Raw genomic sequence first — 23,178 nt, forward strand, 5'->3', positions numbered from 1 at the left:
TTAAAACAGTTGGGAATCTATCTATGTTCTTCTCCTTCACCCAGGCTCGTTCCCCAGACTTTAGCTTGGCCTGAAAAATGTCAGAGTTGTCTTTTTTTTTTTTTTCTCTTAACCTTGTACTTCAGACTTTCAGACATTCAGGAAAACTGGAAGAAAAAAAAAGAGTCCAGTCTCCATCTCTCTCTCTCCCACACAGGCAGCCTTCTATAGATTGAAAATATTTGAAAAAATTGTAAACATATGCAGACTCTTTCTGTCATCATGCCCTGAACAACTGAGTGTAATAACCACTTACCCAGCACTTACATAGTGCTGGGCGTTGTACGGAAGGTAGAGCTGATTTCAAGTGGATGAAAGGACGTGCATGAAATATTAGGCAAATGCTGAGTCACTTTATACAAGGGTCTTGTGCATCCATGAATTTTGATATCTGAGGGGTCCCACAGTGGATTCCCCCCAGGTACCAAGGGCTGTGTGTGTGTGTGTGTGTGCGATTTGTTTTGCTGAGCCATTGGAAAGCACAGATTTAATTTTCTTTCTTTGTATTGAATTAGGGGCTCACTATGTAACCTTGGCTGGCCTCAAACTCATGATCCTCTTGCCTCAGCCTTTCAAGTTCTGGAGTTAAGGGCATGCCCCACCACCCACAGGTGTCCCTTGGCCCTTCTGAGGACAGAACAGTGTTTCAATGTTGTTCTGTTTCCCCCTGGTCCTCCCTCGGTGCTTTCAGGGATTGTGCCTGCTGGCTGTAGGTGAAAACCATGCAAGAAGCTCAGACGTGTTAACTGAGAGAACTGAAGGTTTGATTCTTGATGAAATATCCCCTGGCAGGCCCCTGTGTCAGGCTTGCTAACTACTGCTCCTGTTTGTGCTTTCCGGGTCCCTCTGCCTATAGTCACCTCCCTTTTCCTGCCCCAAGATTCAGCCTAAATGTCATCTCCTCTAACAGCCAGTCTCCTCAGATCAGGGGGATAGTGTCAGGGAGGAATAATGGCAGCCTGTGGTGCCTCTTGGCCGTTTATGTTGAAAATCAGGTCTGTGTGAAGGAAAGGCTGGGAGGTGGTGGAACTTCCTCCTAAGGAGATGAGAGCCACACAATCAAAACGAAAATGGCTCTAAGAAAGACAGGTTGCTATGGATCCTGAGATCTCATGGGGTGATCAGGACCTGCCATTGCTAGGATTAAGGTCCCTTTAAAACAGGCAAGAAACCTAGAGGCTAAGGGGTTCTGGGCTGAGAGAGCCTGGAGCAAGAGGCTAAAAGTGGCTTCAAAATGGATTTGGAGGCCTCAGGTCTTGATCAGTTGCTGCCCCCTACTTTCACTGGAGACTCTGACGCTGTTGGGGCAGGAGTTCACCGTCAGGCCAGGGTCCTTGGTCACAGAAGGCACTCATCCCCACCTGTGCTCTTCCAGGATGTGGGAAGAGCCTTCCTCCATCCTATGTGGAAGAAAGGCGAGCCTCAGAGAGCATCCCACTGAGGAATCCATGACATGATCTGCTCAAGGCCAGATCCCATTAAAGAACCTGGTAGTCATTTGGACTTCACCTTTGCCTGGTAGCTCTCCATACATGAATAAGAAAGTCTAAGAGTAATAGATGGATGTGGTGGACGACCAGCTGAGTGCCAGAGCCATTCTTATCTTTTTTACATATCTTAACTCCTTAATAGTAAGTTATGACCAGCTTAGTTTAAAGAATATGGTGTAAGTATCCAGAATCCAGTTATTATAGGAAATTCTGGAGTGAAGACAGCTTTCAGTTTGTTTAGGAAACATTAAGATTAAGTTCAAATGTTAGTTTTGCCTTCAAGAAATACATCGACTCATTTCATCCATTGGCTTATACATGGCTTATACATTGGTTTATACATGGAGCGTCAAGAAAGAGGACCAGTTTACAACAGACACTTTTCATCTGGCATCCGTAACCCTGGGGAGTGCACAGACCTGCTGTTTAACCTTTCAGATTTTTTACCTGTGTGCACATTTTTCTGAAAAGAGGATCCATAACATTTATTCTAATCTGAGAGAAGTCTGTTACATTCTCTGTCCCAAGATCAAGGACCACTTTCTATAGAATCAAAAGTGTATAGATCAGATTACATAGCCTATTGTTTCTTTGTATGGAAGAATACTGACAATTCACTGTCAGTTTAACACATTCTCACAGTATTTGTGATTGGAGGAGTGGAAATAGATTTTTTTTTTTTTTTGGCGGTGTTGTGGTTTGAACTCAGGGCTTTGTGCTTGCTAGGCAGGTGCTTTGCTACTTAAGCCATACCTACCTGCAGCCCTGGGGGAATGAAAATAGAAAAATAATTGTCATTAGGCTTTGATATTGCTATCTCAAAACTCTTTGTAGGGAAAAAGAAATCATTAGGGGAAAAAATGTGAACTTCCAAGGATCAGAAAAATACTTTGCAGCTTAAAGAGGTTCTACCATTTATTTATTTATTTATTTATTTATATTTTAATACAGGGTCTTACTATGTAGCGTAGATGGTCTGGAACTCGTGACCTTCCTGCCTCAGTCTCCCAAGTGCTGGAATTACAGGTGTGTACCACCATGCCTGGCCACAATGCCCCTTTAAAAATAAATATTTCTAATTCATGGACCCACTGCTGTGCTCTGTGACTGAGCTTACTTGGAGATTTTGTACCCAGTGCCAATATCACTGCACTATAACAGGTTTTCACAGAGGTGTGGTTTCATATCCTCAGTGTTGTGCCTTTCTCCTATTCCCCTTCCAAAACACTGTCCACATTTAACAAAGCCAGTGAAGCTAATTAGACAACTTTAGACAATGGCACCTTAAAAACTGGACATAACACAGCCTACACAAAGCCAGAATTCTTTGTTTTTACATGGAGGAAATTATTTAACTTAGTGAGATTAGGTAGCATATGCAAAATGCTACTTGGTACAAAATTCAAAATGTACACAGGGTATTTAATAAAAATTATGCCTTTCATCCTCTCCTACCTCTGCCATCAGTTCCCCTTGCCAGAAGCAGCCCACTGTTACTGGTTTCTTCTGTTCAATATTTTAATGCTGAGTATTCTCTTTGATTGGCATTGGGTGAGACTTCCAAAACTTACACTTAACTCTCCTTCTCAACTCCTTGGAATGAAAAAAACGTTAAAAAATGTAAAAGTGTCTGTGCACCATGGCTCGCACCTATAAATTCTAGGTTCTGTAGAGCCTGGAGATTGGGAGGATTGAGGGGGAGGCCAGCCTCAGCAAAAATGCCAGACCCTACCTGAAATATAACTAAAGCAGAGTGGGGTGTGGCTCAAATGGTAGAGCACCTGCCTAGCAACTGTGAGGCCCTGAGTTCAAACTGCAGTATCCAATAAATAAATAAGTAAAACTATTAAGACATTTTGAGTCATAATCTTCATAGAAATTGACCCTGACATTCTTGCTCCTTTTGGCTTACTATTTTACTAAGTCCTAACATATCCATGTTATCTGATGTCTTAAGTCTGAAGACATTATTGCAAAGTATGACTAGGTTTCAAATAGAAAATTTGAACTAAGCATGTAAAAGTAATTGCAGAATAATTAATTTTAATTTATAATTTTTAAGAACTAATGGTAAGTAATATTAAAAGAGGTAAATGTAAAATTCCTTCAGTTTTAATGGACAGGTAATCACTAGAGCTGTGGGCCATCGTGCTAGTACGTGCAACATGAGAAATCCTTTTTGCACCAATTTTCTGAGACGTTATCTCTGTAAGTCACCTGTACAGATCGTCTATATGTCCTGAGTTGATGTATCTGTCCCAATCAAGCCAGGCAGCTCTTATGGTGAAGATGACCTTATATCCATGACCCTTGAGAAAATAAATATTTATGCTGACCGTGCAGCTGGCAGGAGTCGAGTTCATTAAATTGAGTTTGGGTTTTCAAATCTGGCATATTCTTCTTGGTTAATTTCATTATGCTGACTATGGTTCTAGTGCTATAAATCAGGGAGAACAATTGACCCACAAAAGGAAAAGAGAGCAGGAATAATATGTGAAATACTGCCCTTGTTGATTAAAACGTTTCTTCATTTGGGTACTTACCTTCTTTAAGCTGCCTGTTCCCTGGATCTTACTTTTATTAAAAGAAAAACAGATCTAAAACCGACTTAAGGAGTAACTAAAGCTTATAAAGTGGTCAGAGGGGTGAGGTGTATGTGTTTATGTAGGAGATATACATATATACATATATACACACAAAATTCAGTGTGCAGACAAGGCCAACTGCAATATTTGTAGACCCAGCATAAAGTGACTTATATGAGGGTCCTTTGTTCTCCTTGGAGTAGAAAGGTGCTGTTAATGGTGTTAAAGGCAAAGCTTTTCCCTGTTCTCTCTGTTCTTTGGCTAAGCTCATCGTTTTGTTCTCTATTTGCCACTTACTGTTGTTCTAAGGAAAGAAAAATCAGAAATTTATTAGCATAAGTTTGTCACTTACCTTTCTGTGGTGCAATACCAGTTTTAAATGCAAATCTAAGAACATTTAACTTGTATGCAGAATCGCTGAAATTACCTGCTTCTTAGTTTGTACATGCATATGTAGTTAATTTTTATCAGGCCAGTGGAAGCCGCTCCTAAAACTGATTCAGCTGTTTATATTTCACCTCTTGAGGCACATATATTCTACCAACACTCTATCTCCAGCTCACTGACAAGTAAGGAAGGAAAAAAGGACTGTCTCTCTTTTTTCTTCATGTCATTGTTTTCAGCCTAAGGGGTTGGCTGGTGCGTGTAAGTAACGTGGTAAGAAGGGATGTAAGGAATTCCTTTGCCAATATCATTACACTCTGCGTTCAAATCAAGTTCAAGTGAGAACTGAAAATGGCGCTTCTGGGGCTGGCAGCTCCTGGATTTACTTTTTGAGACATAGCACGCTTACCTTTACTTGCTTTGATTAATGTTTCACGAGTCCACCTGAGTGCTGGGCTCCTGGGACACTGTGAACACTACATGTGAAATGAGACAGCAAGGAGTGACAGACTCCCTGCGGATTTCAAGGTGGTAACAGCAGAGCAGTAAACCAGGTGCCTGGAGCCATCCTGTGCACGGGATGAGACCTGCTGCACAGATCTCATGCCCCTGCAGCCAGCCCTGAGCACAGAAATGCATGAAATGAAAATTCCGTCTTTCTTTTCTTTCCCCACTCATATTCCTAGCTCCTTTATCCAGAGGAAGTTACTTTAACTGTTTTTCAGTAACATTTTGTATGCTAAAAGATGGATACAGATACTGTGGGTATGTAGATGTGTAGTTATTCTAGTGACGGTTGAATATGACCACACATTCTGTGCAACTTTTCCAACCAAAAGTGCAGTCTGTTTTCCTCCTTAAATCCAGACTGACTTGGGGACATACTCTGACCAATACAATAAGAGACTTCTGCACCTTCTGCTCTTGACCTACACAAGTGCTGTCTTCATTCTGTGTCTTTCCACCCGAGGTGAAGAACCATATGGTACGGACCAGTTGAGACCCAATTAAGTAAGTCCATCTAGCCCTAACCAGTGACCCAGCAGCTCACTGCTGCGATCAGAGGCCAGGTGTTACCAACAGAACTTCCCAGGAAGCCCACGGAATTGTAAGACATATGAAATCACTGTTTTAGGCTACTAAATTTTAAGGTAATTTGGTATAAGCAATAACTATGTAATAGTCCATACATAAAAAGCATTTGAGCCAATATGCACCCATAAATGGAATTACATTATTTAGATGGTCTATGTCTTGCTTTTTTTTCATGTAGTATGTATATGTTACCCGATTTTATATATATACATGTATAAAATCCCTCTGTCTAGATCCATACAGATTAACCAGATAATGCTATGGATTTTTCCATTGAATAGATTACTGTAGTTTTTTTAACCTATTCCCCTATTGATGGCAGTTATGTTGGAATTTGTTCTTATAAACAGTACTACAAGGGACATGCATCTTGGTGTACTTTTATTGTGTGTGTGAGGTGCCTGGGATGGAACCCAGGGTCTTGTGCATGCTAGGTAAGTGCTCGACCACTGAGCTAAATCCCCAGCCTTTTGATGTATTTAAATAAGTTCTTACCTGTGAAATTATATGGCTATTATGTGAAATTTAAAATTTGATAAATATTTTCTAATTATCCTTTAGAAAATCCACACCAATTTACCCTCCCTTCTCCAGGGTGTAAGTAAACTTGTAATATGGTAATTTCAAACTTGAAAACACTTGCCAGGGAAAAAAATGTATCTTTTTTATATGTTTTATATTTCCCTAATTGCTAATCTTAATTAATTAAATCCTTGATCAGACTCAATCCCTAATTATTTTAAGAGATTAAGTAAAAACATTCCTTGGTGCTTTTTTTTCATGTGCAAATTACTAGTTTATATCCTTTGTCTAGTACTCTAGTGTTTATGAGATCATAAGAGCACTTTGTAAGTTAAAGAAACATACCCCTTTTGTCATATGTATTAAAATATCTTTTCCAAGTTTTAAAAAATAGTTTTATTATATTTTGAATTAGTGTACATTACTAATAGGAGGGTTTCATTGTGGTGGTTCTGTACATGTGTGCAGTGTTCTTTGAACAAGTTCACACACACGCACACACACACACACACACACACACACACACACCATTATATTCATTCTCTCCTCCTCTTCCCCTCCCCTTTTTGCAAACTTCACTTGGTGGGTTTCGTGATGCTGTCTTCAAGCACATCTAGTGCATTTCTAGCTTCTTCCCTGGTCAGTATCCTTTCTTTTTCCCCTCCTCTTCCCATTGATCACCCCAGATTGTCCCCCTTTCACATTCATGTGCCATTGTTATTATTGTCATCATTATTTTAGATCTAGGTTCCACAAATGAGCGAGAACATGCAATATTTAGCTTTTGAGCTTGGCTTATCTTGTTCAGCATGATGATTTGCATTTCCATCCAATTTCCTGGAAATGACACAATTTTATTTTTATTTATGGCTGAGTAATATTCCATGATATGTGTGCGTGCACGTGTGTGTGTGTGTGTGTGTGTGTGTGCATGCCGTATTTTATTTATCCATTCATCCATTGTTGGATAGCTAGGCTGATTCCACAGTTTAGCTGTTGTGAACAGAGCTGCAATAGACCTGGGTGTGCAGGTGTCTCTGTTGTATATTGATTTACACTCCTTTGGCTAGATGCCCAAGAGTCGTAAGGTGGGATCATAAGGTAGGTGTACTTTTAGCACTTTTTTTTGAGGAACTTCCATACTGATTTCCACAGTGGTTGCATTAGTTTGCTTTCCTACCAACAGTGTGTGAGGGTTCCTCCCCCACTGCATCCTTGCCAGCATTTGTTGTTGTTTTCTTAATGACTGCCAATCTGCCTGGGGTGAGATGGAATCTCAGGGTAGTTTTGATTTGCACTTCCTCTATGGCTGAGGATGGTGAACATTTCTTCATGTACTTATTAGCCACTTGAGTTTCGTCTTCTGAGAACTGGCAATACTGGGGTTTAAACTCAGGGCCTCTGTCACTTGAGCCACGCCCCCAGCCCTTTTTTGCTTTCGTTATTTTTCAGAAAGGGTCTCGTGTCTCTGCCTGAGGCTGTCCTCATGTTGAGCTCCTCCTTCCTATGTCTTCAGAGTAGCTGGAATTACAGACACATACCACCACACCCTGGCATATTGATTGAGTCTGAATTCCTAAGTTTTTACCTGGACTGACCTCAGAGTCACTGCCCTGCCTCTGAGGTTTTGTTCAAGATATATTTTGTAACCAGGAATTTAAGATGGAGAAACATTTCTGGGTTTGCTTTATGAGGTTTTTTTTTTTTTTTTTTGGCAGTACTGGGGTTTGAACTCAGGGCCTTGTGGTTGCTAGGCAGACACTCTACCACTTGAGCCACTCCCCTCAGCCCTGCTTTATGAGTTTTTAATTAATTAATCTCCCCCCTCGGATCTCTTTCCTGTGAACTATGACACCTTTCTAGGGTCATACGGATATTCAAGCAAAATTTTAAAAAGTTGTTTTATTGTCTATCATTGCTCCTAGATATTATTGTAATTTATCCATTTAATGTTATTTTTATCCTTTTGCTACTGGGGAGATGCCACTTCAGGAAGCTAATTCCAAATTAGTTGGTTGCTGGATCTGTTGGCTGCAAAATGCAGTTCCCAGCAATAATTCATCCTTATCTATTTGAGGGAAGCTAAAAGGGAAGAATGCATTTTTAAATTATATCACATGGTGTTTTTCTTGGCTAGATCAATGGCTTGCGAGTTCAGAACATTTTCTCTCATTCTCCTCAGTCAGATAATTTTAGTGGGACTGAAGCAAAAGAACCCAGGATGCAGAGATGGAGTAATTCCACTTTCATGCCTGGATCAGGTTGTTCCCAGGTGTTCAATACATTGCTCTTCAATGGTTCTAGAAAATTAGAATATAATCATATGTGGAAAATAGCAGAGGCAGCCTCCAAAAACTCAGGGTAGGGAGAATGAGGGAGGGTCTAAGATTAGATGCAAGTTATAAAGGAAGAGGAAGAGAATTGATTAGGAGATAAATGCTACTGTGGTGGAAAAAGGTGCTTGTGAGCAGCAAAGCGAAGCTAGTGACCTCCTCCAGAGAGGCTCTGAGATCCCTGCTAATACAAAATGATCTCCTTGCAAACAAATATGTATTTATTTTTAAAAAATCCTGAACAGACTACTTTTAATCTGTTTGAAAAATGAGAGGCTCCTACACAAGATTGGTTTCCAAGAACTGGGGTGTGGCTCAAGAGGTAGAGCACTTGTCTAAGCAAGCCTGAGGCCCTGAGTTCAAATCCCAGTACAACCACCACCATAACCACTAAAAAAAAAAATAAAAAAAAAAACAGGTTTTCAATAAACCAGATAGTCTTCCTTTAAACATCAAAACATTTTTGGAAGAAATGTTTGTAAGTTACTTTATGTTCTATTTCTCCCACATTTTCTTAGGTGAAATATTGTTTCAATTTCCTGTAACAGAATGTGCCACCTGTATGAACTCAGTTGTGTATTCTGTATGTTAGTACATGGTACCCTCTGTGGCTTCTGGGCTGTGTAAAAGTTGGGGTCCCACAGTAAATGGCACCAGCATGTCACAGAATCCTACAGCCTTTCTGTTTTCTTTTTGCTCCAAGTTGCCAGCTCTCACTTTTCACTGAAGTCAGTATCTCCGTCTCTGGAACCTCCCTCTTCCCCTTCCCTTTCCCTTTCCCTGTCCTCTTCCCCTTCCCCTTCCCCTTCCCCTTCCCCTTCCCCTTCCCCTCTGTGCCTTTCCTCTGCTAATGGCTGGGGAGCATGCTTCTGATGCAAGAGTAAATAGGTTCCAAGGAAGTCAACTATGCATGCTCATAGCAGTGTTATCTACCAGCTCTGAGGTGCAAAACAAATGCCACATTTATTTTGGAGGTTCAGAGGACTTATTTGCAGCTCTTAGTTGTGTTCAGATCAATTAGGAGTTGTGTTTCAGTGACTTCAGGATTACTGGTGCATTATTGAAGTGATTTAAATTTTTACAAGACATTAATTCTAAATTGTTCACCAAGCTATAAGCATACTCTGTAATATGTAAGTTCCTTAAGGAACAGAGAGGGCAGTTTCTAGGTGTCAGATGGACTTGGGTCAAAATAAGATTCTACTGCTTCCTAGCTATGTGATATTGGACCAGAAGTTTGTCCCTTAGTTTTATCACCTGTGAAGTGGGAAGATGAAACAGTTTGCATGGATGTAGAGTGCCTGGGTATCTAGCTATGGATAATCAGTAGGTTGAAGAATTTCATGAAATGATAATACTTTTAAATGTTCATTACTTGATATTAATTAATGTTTTCCAATGTAAATCATTTAATTCCCATAATAAAATCTCATATCCCTATCGATACATAGTAAAATGCATAATTAGAAGTTGCTAAAATATGCAATTTTTAAGCAATAGAAATTGCATAATCATTATCCATTTCCAATTCAGAAATGAAATTCTCAGTGACAGTGGAAAGCTAAGGTCATAAAAGAACCAAGGCTGGCCTGTCTTTCATTCCTCTAAAGGTTCCAGGTGGGAATGTGGGTCTGAGGCCAAAAAGAGAGTGAGATCATTAGATTCTTCCTGACTTTCCCCCTGACTTCCAGTAATATTTTTGACCACTCTAGATCGTCTGTGAAGAAGTAGGAGATGAGGTAACTCCTGACTCATTGAAATGTAAATACACCTTCACTTCATAAAAGATTCCTTATAGACTCAGGCTTATTTTAAAAAATGCAAATTGATTTAAAAAAAATAGCAGACAATCTTGGCAGCCAAGATCTTCACAGTAGCTTCTTTTGAATGCCAAAACCTTCTCGTGTATGGACACGTCTGCCTGCAAAATATGTACAAAACACACCCACAGTGCCTCCTAGCTACACCAATGAGTGTCACTTCAAGAGAAACACCAGAATAAGCCGACAGGGTTTAGGTCTCTGTGCTTGTAGGTTAAGGGTTTGTGCTTTGAGACCCCCCCAGAAATCACTGGGTATGGGGTCAGTGTAACAGGCACACGATGTCTCCCATGTGAGATGCTGGAGTAAACTCAGCCATGAGCTTCCTTTCTAGTGATGTGATTAAACGTGCTGTTTGGGTGTCGCCTGGTAGATGGGGATAATAATAACACTGCTTGGGTAAGAAGGGTATGTCCTGAGGTGTGGTATCCTTTTGACTTCCTCCCCCACATGGAGTGCTTCCTGCTTTCCATCTGAGTGATGAGTCATGTGGAGAGACTTGAGAGGATGTGACACAAGAGACCAGTCAGACTGTCATTATTTGGATGGCCTGGATGATAAATTTGCTTTTGGCACGCTTCCCATCCAGGTAAAGGCAGGACATGCAAGCAGGGCTGGAAATAACTCACGGCCATTGTTTTCCATTCTCCTCATGTGGTTGGTACTTTTAGCAGCCTGAAGTCCCACGTCACCATGGTCATGTTTACCAGGAGCCTTACTTCAAATCTGAGCATTCTGTTGCTTATTGCTTTTCTTGTGATTTCTGCCAGTAGGGAACCATGTTTAGAATTTATTCAGATTGAGAGATTCATGAAGTATTTGGTATATGCCTGAGAGAGACTTACATATGTGCTCCAAGGGCCAGCTGTGTAGTCACTGGAGAGAACTCCCTGGGGTGTGTAAGTGGATGGGCATATTGTGTATGTGTTCTTATAGAATGCGAACAACAGCATTTATTATATTTCAAGAGCCATATATGCATACATGTAATTTTGCTTACTCCTAACTTTGATCTTATGTGGTCATACTAAACATAAAAATAGCTATATGCCTAATACTTGCTATTATGCTAAGTAGGCACCTTATATATATCTGACCTTCCTAGCAACCTGGCCAGTGAGGATTTATAATCCCATTTTACAGGTAAGAAAATTGAGACTTGAATTTTGCCTGAGGTTATATAGCTACTACAGTGAAGGAGTTAGGATTTAAATTATTCCTGCTTACTTCAAAACTCATGATTTCTTTTTCTTTTTGGATTTTAGATTTTCTTTTTTCAATTATTGTTGTGCGGAGGGGACATTGTGACATTTGCAAAAGTTCTTATAATATATCATGGTTGAATTCACCCCCTCCATCATTCTCCTTTATCCCCCCTCCCCCATTCCTGGAATATAGAACTCATGATTTATAACACACTTTCTGTTAACTGCCCTATGATTAAGCAATAACAGCAACAAACCAGTTAGCCAACCAACCGGCAAATAAGTTAATTAGCAAAAAAAATTTTCAATTTCAACTTCCTTTAATGGAATATATATAAGAAAAATACTTAAATTTACAGGGGGAGGAGGAGCAATAGCCCAAATATGGTGTAGTGTTCCTTTGAATTATAACATTGAGTTACATTCAACAAATATAAAATGCCTTCTTTGTTGGTCATACTTCTTATGAGACCCTGAGTAAAAAGTCAAGATACTTAAGGAAAGATGACCATCTTATCCAAATGGTTGCTATTCTAATTTAGGCCCTCATGCAAGTACATACTGTTTCCTACAAGAAGTAGCCATTGAAAGCCTTTGCTCTGATTTTCTAAAGATGAAATGTGTTTATTTGTCTAAAATCATGATGAGAAAGATGTACTTCTCTAAAGTGTCTTCCCATGCCAGATGTGGTGTGCATGCCTGTGACCTTAGCAGTCGGGAGAGTGAGGAGAGCCTTGTGAGAGGGAGGCCACTTGGGCTACATAGCAAGATCCCACCATAAAAAAGAAAGCGGGTCCCCCTTTCAGTCTTTAAACAGTTCCCCAAGAGGTCAGGCTGTGGTGATGGGCCATCTTACCATCATGACCAAGCAGTCCACAGTGCACTGGGATATCAAGGTGAAAGATCACTCAGCTTTTGCCACCTTTGTTTCCCTTGCGTTGTTTTGGTCTAAAGTGAATGACCTAGCAAAAATGAAGTAAGGTAGTATTTTGGATATTTGTTTTAAAAGGAAAGAAGACTCCAAAGGCAGCTTTGTCTAAGGAAATCTCACACTGGTGTAAAGTTAATATCTTAAATTTAAGCGCATTCTGTGGGAGGGGGCAGGTAAATGAAGAGGGTAATAAAGGGTGAATGTGGTTGAGTACTTTCTTTACATATATGAATACAGAACATTGAAACCTCTCGAAGCCATTTCAAGAAGGGGAGTGGGACGATCTGACTGTGACGTCTGACACCCCATTGATCGCCAGGGTTGATTCAGCTGACCTGGCTGGCTAGGCAGGTGTGCCTTTCCTCCCTCACTGCTCCACGTGCATTCCCTCCGAAGCTGTGCACTGGGTCGAAGAGGATGACCATCAGCGATGGAGGAGCACTGTTCTTCTGTCAAGGGTGTGTAAGTAGCTGTGCTCCCCTGCTAAAACCTCCATCCAAGCTCTCAAGAAGAGGAGTGGGAGAAAAGGGAGATTGTTGGAGGGAATGAACCAAACATGGATACAATATATGTATGTATGGAAATGTCACAATGGAACCCCCTGTACAACTATCATACACTAGTAAAACTTTTTAAGAAATTTAAGAGCATTCTAAGTATTCTGGTGATGAGTCTAATATTTAGCCATTTTTTCTTACCACATAGATAGATGTTGTTTTAAAAAAATTAGTGTAACATCTCTTGGTCTGGAGGTGATTCCAGAAGACATTATATGTACATTTTTTATACAATTTGAAGAAGTTGTCTACCCAAACATTGTCAGCCCTAGGTATTTAGTTCACAAATGTGCAAATTTATATAAAGAATGGTGGTACATGTACAATTGCATCAGACAGAGTTATGGGGGAGGGAAGGAGAAAAATTGGACAAAGCACATATTGATAAAAACACAAAAACAGACATGAAGACCAGTGGAACAGAATAGAGGATCCAGATACGAAGCCACACAACTATAAGCAACTTATCTTTGACAAAGGAGCTAAAAATATACGATGGAGAAATAGCAGCCTCTTCAACAAAAACTGCTGGGAAAACTGGTTAGCAGTCTGCAAAAAACTGAAACTAGATCCATGTATATCACCCTATACCAAGATTAACTCAAAATGGATCAAGGATCTTAATATCAGACCCCAAACTCTTAAGTTGATACAAGAAAGAGTAGGAAATACTCTGGAGTTAGTAGGTGTAGGTAAGAACTTTCTCAATGAAACCCCAGCAGCACAGCAACTAAGAGACAGCATAGATAAATGGGACCTCATAAAACTAAAAAGCTTCTGTTCATCAAAAGAAATGGTCTCTAAACTGAAGAGAACACCCACAGAGTGGGAGAAAATATTTGCCAACTATACGTCAGACAAAGGACTGATAACCAGAATATACAGGGAACTTAAAAACCTAAATTCTCCCAAAACTAATGAACCAATAAAGAAATGGGCACGTGAACTAAACAGAACTTTCTCAAAAGAAGAAATTCAAATGGCCAGAAAACACATGAAAAAATGCTCACCATCTCTAGCAATAAAGGGAATGCAAATTAAAACCACGCTAAGATTCCACCTCACCCCTGTTAGAATAGCCATCATCAGTACCACCAACAACAGGTGTTGGCGAGGATGCGGGGAAAAAGGAACCCTTTTACACTGTTGGTGGGAATGTAGACTAGTACAACCACTCTGGAAAAAAAATTTGGAGGCTACTTAAAAAGCTGGACATCGATCTACCATTTGATCCAGCAATACCACTCTTGGGGATATACCCAAAAGACTGTTACTCCAGAGGCATCTGCACACCCATGTTTATTGCGGCACTATTCACAATAGCCAAGTTATGGAAACAGCCAAGATGCCCCACCACTGACGAATGGATTAAGAAAATGTGGTATCTATACACAATGGAATTTTATGCAGCCATGAAGAAGAATGAAATGTTATCATTCGCTGGTAAATGGATGGAATTGGAGAACATCATTCTGAGTGAGGTTAGCCTGGCTCAAAAAACCAAAAATCATATGTTCTCCCTCATATGTGGACATTAGATCAAGGGCAAACACAACAAGGGGATTGGACTATGAGCACATGATAAAAGCGAGAGCACACAAGGGAGGGGTGAGGATAGGTAAGACACCTAAAAAACTAGCTAGCATTTGTTGCCCTTAACGCAGAGAAACTAAAGCAGATACCTTAAAGCAACTGAGGCCAATAGGAAAAGGGGAACAGGTACTAGAGAAAAGGTTAGATCAAAAAGAATTAACCTAGAAGGTAACACCCACGCACAGGAAATCAATGTGAGTCAATGCCCTGTATAGCTATCCTTATCTCAACCAGCAAAAACCCTTGTTCCTTCCTATTATTGCTTATACTCTCTCTACAACAAAATTAGAAATAAGGGCAAAATAGTTTCTGCTGGGTATTGAGAGGGGAGGAGAGGGAGGGGGTGGAGTGGGTGGTAAGGGAGGGGGTGGGGGCAAAAAAAAATTAGTGTAACATCTCTTGGTCTGGAGGTGATTCCAGAAGACATTATATGTACATTTTTTATACAATTTGAAGAAATTGTCTACCCAAACATTGTCAGCCCTAGGTATTTAGTTCACAAATGTGCAAATTTATCTAAAGAATGGTGGTACATGTACAGTTGCATCAGACAGAGTTATGGGGGAGGGAAGGAGAAAAATTGGACAAAGCACATATTGATAAAAACCAAAATCCATTTATTTGTATGTTGTTCTTTGCTTATTTTTCTTAAGAGCAACAGATTAACTTAGCTACAGTTTCAAAGTGTGGGTGATAAATAAGATTGTGTCCCAGGCTCCCTGTGGTCTCATGTCCTGAGCAGAGAGCAGTCTCCTCCTGGTGTAGATCCTCAAGCCCCTCCCCCAAATGACCAGCAACACCTGAGGCTCTCCATTTACATTTTGTACTTTTAATGAAAGAGATATATTGTGCATGTTGACTCTAGTGAATTAGAAAAGTGTTCAGCTTCCTGAAGCTAGTTATTGGCTGTTACTGGCTTTAGGGAGAGACCTCCATTTATCCCTTCATGAAATATTTAGTAGGAGCACACCATTATGCAAATGAGATACAAAAATATGGGCATTGGGCCCAAGGATGTGACTGTCTAATTCAAGAGGTAAGTTATACCAAGTGCAGTGGCTTTTTGCTGTATGTAGTCTCAGCTACTTAGAAAGCAGAGATGGGAAGGATTACAGTTTGAGGACAGCAGGGCAAAAAGATAGTGAGACTCTGTCTCAGCCAGTAAGCCTGTTTCCTAACTACCAGGAAATTGTAGGTAGGGGGATCATGGTCTGACGTTGGCCCCAGATAAAAATGCAAGACCATAACTAAAAAAAAAGGCTGTGGGCATGGCTCACGGAGTAGAGCACTTGCCTAGCAAGTATGAGGTCCTGAATTCAGACCTCCAGTTCTGCCAAAAAAAAAAAGAGGTAAGTCCCATACATATGAAAGACTGAGTATAAAAACAAAAGGTAAAAATACTAGTGTTAAGTTGAAGTGAATGGATAAAGATATGAAATGACCACTGTTGGTTTTTCATCTTCTGAAGCGCTGAGAGTGTATTTTCTCTTTGGTGTTTTGCCTTGTGTTTCATCTTTACTTTAGAGCTTTTCTAGAATATTCCTTTCTCCATTGACACATTCAAGCATGAGAAGAACTGTGGTCAGTCAGATCATCCTTGGTCAAAATTGCTCATATGGCTTTTCTTCCCTTAAGCATCTGCGTTCGCTGCTTTTTGTTTGTTTCTGACTCTGTGCTTGTGAGAGTTGGTTCTGAGGTTTGAAGGAGGCATATAGCTACTTACCTGTCTTTAAAGAAGGATTTTCCTCTAGGGAAGAAAGCTGTTCTCTTAAGAAATTCTGAAAGGCAAAGGAGCAAGTGAATACCCACTTACTTGGACAGATGAACTAAGTCACCCTGGTTATCAATAGAGTAAAATGTTTCCAGTTGAACACCTGTGCAATCCCTGCCTTACCCACTGAGTAAAAGCCACTTGTTCTCTGGTCCTCTGGGCCTTTCTTTTAGTTTTGGGGGTTTTTTTTGGCACTTTGACCATCTACCTCTTAGAATCATGCTCATTCTTGGGGTGAACTACTCAATAAAGGCCAAGTCTTAGAAGACTAAGTGAAAATTTCATGACTGGTAACTGTCATATGTAAGACACAGTTAATATTTATTAAGTAAAGAATGGTGAACACTTTGCTATAGATTTGAACCAAGATAAATAGCATAGTTCTCTTATAGGAAAGAAAATCCACAGGAAATCACCCAGTGAGGTAGTTTTCTTCTTCTTCTTCTTCAGGTCTTTTCTTGTGGAAACTGTCTTGAGAAGTCTCAGTAGCTCTTACTGTCTTAGAGATCATTCAATGCATCACCCCTTTCCAACTGAGTGTCCAGAAGCAGGTCAGGAGAACATACAAGGATGTCCCCAAGGCCACATGCTAGGCATTGGCAGAGCCAGGCCAACCTTGGTTTCCCTGTTGGTGGCTCAGAGCAGCCCCAACAGAATCTCTGAAGGGGGCTCAGAATGGAAGTGGTAAGGGAAGACTCTCAGTTAATGACTTGGGATTCTAATGAAAGTAATAGATCCTCACTCAGAAGAGTGTGCGCTTATCCAGTGACAGCCATGTAGGCTTCCTGATCCCCATTTTAAAATGTCGTGATACAGATGGCGTTTGACAAGAAACAACTCTGCCTACTGCTGAACCCTGCCATAGTCTAATTACCCTTGAGCGATTACATGATTGTAGAATGGTTACTGCCACTCTCAAAATGCCCATTTAGAATTTAATTGTTAATGAGGGAACAATTCCCAAAGCAGACATTTAAATCTACATGTTGATGAATGCATGCCCACACACACACACACACACACACACACACACACACACTCTCACACACCCCTGAATATAAACTGTTATCTAAAAAAGCATCCACTTTGTGCAGAATAAAAGCAGTTTAAAGATTTGAAACTTTTCTACAACTATCTCTTCCTTCATCGCATTATTTTTATTGTCCCTCATTCTCCCATCAAACACCTGCTGTGGTGTGTATCATTTATTAAGTACCCACTGTGCTCTGGAGGCTAGAAAATGAGTCGTCCAGTGGGTATAAAGGGAGCATGTGATGTGCAAGGTAATCTGAGAGATGATGGGAAGGGGTTCTCAAGAAACAGGCATGAGCTTTGTCTTCAAGGAAATTATAGTCCAATTTAGGGGACACAATATGTACTAAGTAGTAAGTCTTTATTGAATGCTATTCAAGCTTCAAACAAGAGAGAGAGAGAGGAGAGAGACAAGAAAGAGAGAGGTAGGGAGGGTGGAGAGAGAAGGAAAGAGAAATCACTTTCAAGTGAGCTTAACTTCGTGAAGGAGGTGAGGCCTTTACTGGGCTTTGAGAGGTGAGTAGGATTTAAGAGGCCAGTTTATCTGTTGTCACATAACAAACTATTTCAAATATAGTCACTTGAAACAGCGATAGTCTTTCATTTTGTTCATGAACCTGAACTTTAAATAGGGCTGAGGAGTGAGATGGAGAGCAGCTTGCCTCTGTTCCACTTGCCATCTTTTGGAGCTCAGAGGAGAATGGAATCGACTGAAGTCAAATGATGCTGATAGAGCTGGAGCTGGTGACCAGAGAGCCTGCATGTGATCTTTCCATGTAACTACCTGGATTCCTCCTGGCATGGAGACAGGACAACAGCTATCCTAAGAGGCAGAATCTCCTTCAGTTTTATGACTTGGTTTGCAAGTCATCCCTTGCTGCTGTTGTCATAGTCACACATGCACCCAGATCTAATGGGGAGCTGGCATCAGCCCCACTTTTTAACACATTGAAGTCACATTGTAGGGGAAGTGTGGATAAGTGTGTGGCATAGGAGATATTGTGGCCATTTTGGAAAACACAGCCTGCCACACAGGCCTGGAATGATGGGAGTGAGGTTGCATAGGTTGAGTGGAAGGTGTTGAAAATGAGTCTGGGTAGAGCAGAGTTTGTAGATAGGCGTGTGGGAAAAAGGAGAGGAGTGAAGGAATCTGGACTTGGTCCTGCTGACTCTAGTGAGTCTTTAGCATTGTTGGTAACATCACAGTGATCATGGACTAGAATGATCTAACTGTGGAGTGTAGGATGGTTTGCTTGGGAAGTTGGAGGGGGTGCCATTAACTAGGGTTTATTATAGTAGCCTAGATATGTGTAGGGTGAAGATAGAGTGGAAAAAAAGTAATAGCAGTGAAAGGCATTGCCAGGTAATATGTGATGTTGAAAATTGGATAAGAGGGATGAGAGGAGAAAGGAGGCTTGAGCTAAGTAAAACACCGGCTCTTGTTCTTATACAGATTGGTAGAAGTTTTCCAACAGAACTGGCCAGGGGCAGGTCAGATGAATACACTTAGATAATTAGTGCTTCCTGAGCTCCCATAATGAGTTCGGGATAGATGCAGGACACAATTGATTTAAGTGCGTTTAATTTATAAAATTAAGACTTTTTTCTATGTGTGATTATATGGTTGTTTCAGCTTATCTTTAGCCTTTTTGTATAGTACTCCAGATTTCACAGTTCCTTAGTCATAATTCTGAAACCCAAACAGTTTTGAAAACCAAAAAAAATTCATGGACTCTTGTCAGCAAAATGACCTGAAAGGAGATTGAGTACACTTGAGGCTATTTATGGTCTCTCTTTATCTCCCTTTGTGTGAATATTCATATATTGCATTGCAGATATTTTATGTGTTTGATTTTGAGATTTTTGGACTGAACTCCTATCTTATAGATGGAAATATTGACACTCAGAAAATTAAGTAATTACCCAAGGCACCCTCACAGGGATCTCTCACCTGGAAAGGCCTCTGTGAGCACAGCTCTGTCTCCAAGGCAGCACAGGTTAAATGCTTGCAGAGGTAGATCTTTTTCTAACACCAGAGGTTGTTGGCTCCCTCATCTCTTGTGGCTGCTTGGCATATTGTCATTAAATTGTAAATTTTTTGAAGGCAGAGACCCTGTAGTGTTTGTATATTGCTCTTTGAGGTTGAGTGCAATTGATATGTGAATACGCCATGTTGGATTATGTGTTACAGGTTGGAGTATTCACTGCCAGGTAAATCTGGGTGTTGGGTCAGAGCCAAGATGCATCACAGTCCCCCAAGACTGGCATCACCCTGCTTTCCCTTGGAAATCTCATCTCACTGTCATAAGCCTGGACCTCTGAGATGTGGAGGCAGAGGCCAGGGCCAAGTGTCCTATGTCTCTGAGAGTTTTCAGGTCACTTGGGAGGGTGGGCCTGACAAGCAGAGCTCCCGGGAAGCACAGACACACTTCCATCTCAGGCTTTTCTCCTATGAAGGCAGCCCCTGCTTTTTCAGGGAGAGAAAATGACGTGGATTTCATGCCTCTTCTCGTTTTCCTCCTTCCTCTCTTACACCCCACTGCAAATCAGCTGTGAACTCTCAAGCATGAGATTCAGTTACTTTTGTTGTTAGGCTTGGCTATGATTGTCCTTAATGGTCAGAAAATTATCCAGCGTCTAAAAAAAACACAAGAAAAACAGCCACAGTGTGTCCCTGTGATTTTGGGCTGGCACTAAAGAAGTATTTCTTCAGAGGAGTCCTTTCAGACAGTTGGCCTTTAGTACTTGCTCCCTAAATTTATTTCATACATGGAAACTTGAGGGATTTTCTTTCTTAGCCTTTTGAATATATCAGGCATATCTTCAGCCATCCAAAAATGAAAGCATCAGTTTAATGTCATCTTTAGTTACATTTGGTAACTGATAATCTTGACTTTCTGTGTACAACATCAAGCAAATCTACGAATGATAAGCGTGTTCAGACTCTGGTTCTAGTCTTAAGTAAATTGGCTTCTTTGTGCAACTTACTGAAGACTTCTGTAACTCATCATCTTATGGGAAGAAGGAAAAAAACTTAAGCAATCTTCCAGATTCTTTGGTGGGCATTCGAGTCCCGGTGATATTGGTGAAAATCATCATTGACAATAGCAACATAAGGTATTTGCAATGGGGATGATGTGGCAGTGACCAGGCTGGACAGAGCTACTTTGAGTTACGTGGAACTAAGCCGTCCTAGAGCTCTGTGGACCTCTAGTATTTCTGGCTGAGCAGCAAGGGTGTCACAATAAGCTGTGGCATTGCAGGGGAAGTCGTGGCCTCTTCACACCTTCAGTGAGCCAGGAACCATGGTCGTAACCCTTGATGAGAAGGCGAACAGCTCAGGGATTGTCTTGCTTGTGCTGCCTTGATAATGCCAGCCAGTTTCAAGTGGGCAGGATTAAAATGCAAACCAAGCCCAGGGTTTTTTTTGTTTTTTAATTAATGTCTCATGTTTGCCAACCAGAGGGAAGGTAATAGAGTGCAGCATACAAATTGCTTCAAGCTGTGCTGTCACTTGGACGAAGACATCCAGACATGATGTAGCTGAGATAGGAGCTGGTCCCTCAGTAGTACAGGAATGGGTTTAGAGATAGGAAGGGAATGTGAAAATGCTCCTGAGATGTGTTCTACTTACAAGGAGATCTTTAACCAGAAATCATGGCAAGGTACCTAGGAGATTAACCACTTTAACCACTTTCAAGGGTGCAGTTCAGAGGCGTTAAATACATTCACAATATTGTATAACCCTCACCAGCGCCTACTTCCAGAACTTATCATCATCCTATAAGGAAACCTTGGGCCCATGCAGCTGCCAGTCCCCCTCACCCTCTCCCTGCAGCCCCAGTAACCGCTCATTTGCTTCTGTCCAGTACAGCGGGTTGAACCCAGGGCCTTTGTGTATGCTAGGCAAGTGCTCTACCACCTGAGCCATGCCACCCCCAACCCTGCGAGTGATTTCTTAGGATGGAAGACACTGGGACAGGGATCAGCAGATGGGGCTCTTTTCAAATTGGGGCTCCTGCCTTGTTTTCAACTACATAACAGTGTCTTTTTATAATAGCACAAGAGCAAGCTGTAACTTAACTCCTTTGTAAACCTTTACAAACAAGCTTATGCTGGTATGTGTAATACATCAGAAATTCACTCATTTCAAGAGTAATTCAGTGATTTCTTCTAGTATCTTTACCAAGTGGTGCCACATTCACTCAATCCAGTTTTACCACAGTTTCATGCTCCCAGAAAGATCCTACACGCCCATTTATAATTATTCTCGTTCCATCCCCAGCCCCATCCAACCACTGATTTACTCTCTATCTTTATAAATTTGCCTCTTCTGGACATTTTATACAAATGGAATCATACAATATGTGGTGTCCTCCCCTGATTATTGTGTTTTTCACATTCATCCATGGTGTGGCACGTTAGTAGTTCCTTTTTATTGCTGAATTGTATTCCACCAAACAAAATCCTATCCCATTTTATCCTTCATTCACCTGCAAACATTTTAAAAGAAGTTTCTTGTCTGTAAATTCTAGAGGGTCAGATTGCTAAATGGTCTCCAATATCCTCCCCTCCAAGATTCTGTCTAAAAATGTCCCAGGGGCAAGTCCAGATTCTTGGATCCTTCATTTATCCAGCAAATGTGTTGAGCCTTCACAGACCAGGGAGCTCTTTGATAGTCTGGGAATATGGTCCTGCACTCTTGGAATTGCTGCCCTAATGTGGGAGAAAAAAACCCTTTCTACGCATGTGCAACTCCTCTTTTGCTAGATCAAGGGAGCTCACACGTTTGGATGGGACTGAGATTGGGCACAGGCAGCTTTCTCTGTCCCTCCCAGACTGTGTCACTGCAGACACAGTCTGTGCTCCTCCCTGATGCTCCCATTCCACCCTGAGTTCCCAGGATATTACTTTGGAACTACTCCTTTACCTGGCTCTCCTGTCCCTGGAATGTGGACACGCTGAGGGCAGCTCCATATTGTCTGTGCCAAACCATGCAGAGCCTGGCACGTGGAAGGGGCCAGTGGCTGTTTGATGAGTGAATGGATCCCCACCATCCTGGTGGGGATCAGGAACAAATGAAGAATCGGGCCTACACTGGGCCCAGCCTCTCCCAGCCTTGCAAGTTCCAGGCAACGCCGTGATCTTCTCTTTCTGTTCACAGAACTGGCAGTGGTGCAGCAGCTTTTTCAGAGCGGAGGAGGAGAACAGATGAGAAAGGCAGTAGTGCAAGGTTCTCTCTGTGCCTTGGAGCACAGGTTGACACAGACTTCTTATCCCTGTCATTAGCATCCTAGTCGTGTTCTCAGGGTGACTCTGAGGGCAAGTTGTTTAGGAAACAACATGAAAATGGTCTTGCATTGTGGGTAAGGTGACAGGGCTCAGATACCAGAGGTGGTGACAGAATGGCTTCTCCAGTTTGGGCTCAAGCCCCTCCCTATTCAGTGCTGCCTCCACCCTTGCCTCCTGCCTTAGCTCCTCCTTGACTTGTGCCCTGGGCCATCTTGCCTGACTAGAAAACCAGGAGCAGAGGGCACAGCACACATCCTGTGTGTTGCTGTGGGATGCCAGCTGAACGTGGAAACGGGAGGATCCAGGAGGCTGAACCGGGAGAAGCACTTCATGTGGAGAAGAAAGCAGGTGGCTCCTTGAGGGCTTTAGTGGTTGCTAGCTGGTGGCTGGGATCTAATCATAGTCTTATTAAGTTACTGGGACAAAATACTAAAAAGGGAAGAGACATGGACACATCTAGTCTCAGAGATGACTTGAAACTTAAAATAGAGTGTAATTATAATTAAGTTTATGTTATCCTGTATTACCA

The 23,178-nt window shown here is 41.3% G+C and overlaps 1 protein-coding gene across 5 annotated transcripts in view; it reads left to right on the plus strand.

Moving 5' to 3' along the window:
- Positions 1-23,178, plus strand: part of Rapgef4 (Rap guanine nucleotide exchange factor 4) — a 277,285-nt gene that overhangs the window by 70,776 nt on the left and 183,331 nt on the right. The window contains exon 1 of one of the 5 annotated variants that reach the window (XM_074071115.1): positions 22,793-22,997. The exons of the other annotated variants lie outside the window; for them this stretch is intronic. Coding sequence (XP_073927216.1) covers positions 22,980-22,997 — 18 coding nt within the window. The 5' untranslated portion in view covers positions 22,793-22,979. Of the gene's footprint in view, positions 1-22,792; positions 22,998-23,178 lie in introns of those variants that run through there. 5 annotated transcript variants of the gene reach the window in all.

The sequence above is a fragment of the Castor canadensis genome, chromosome 4 (assembly GCF_047511655.1).
Source record: "Castor canadensis chromosome 4, mCasCan1.hap1v2, whole genome shotgun sequence".
NCBI lineage: Eukaryota > Metazoa > Chordata > Mammalia > Rodentia > Castoridae > Castor > Castor canadensis.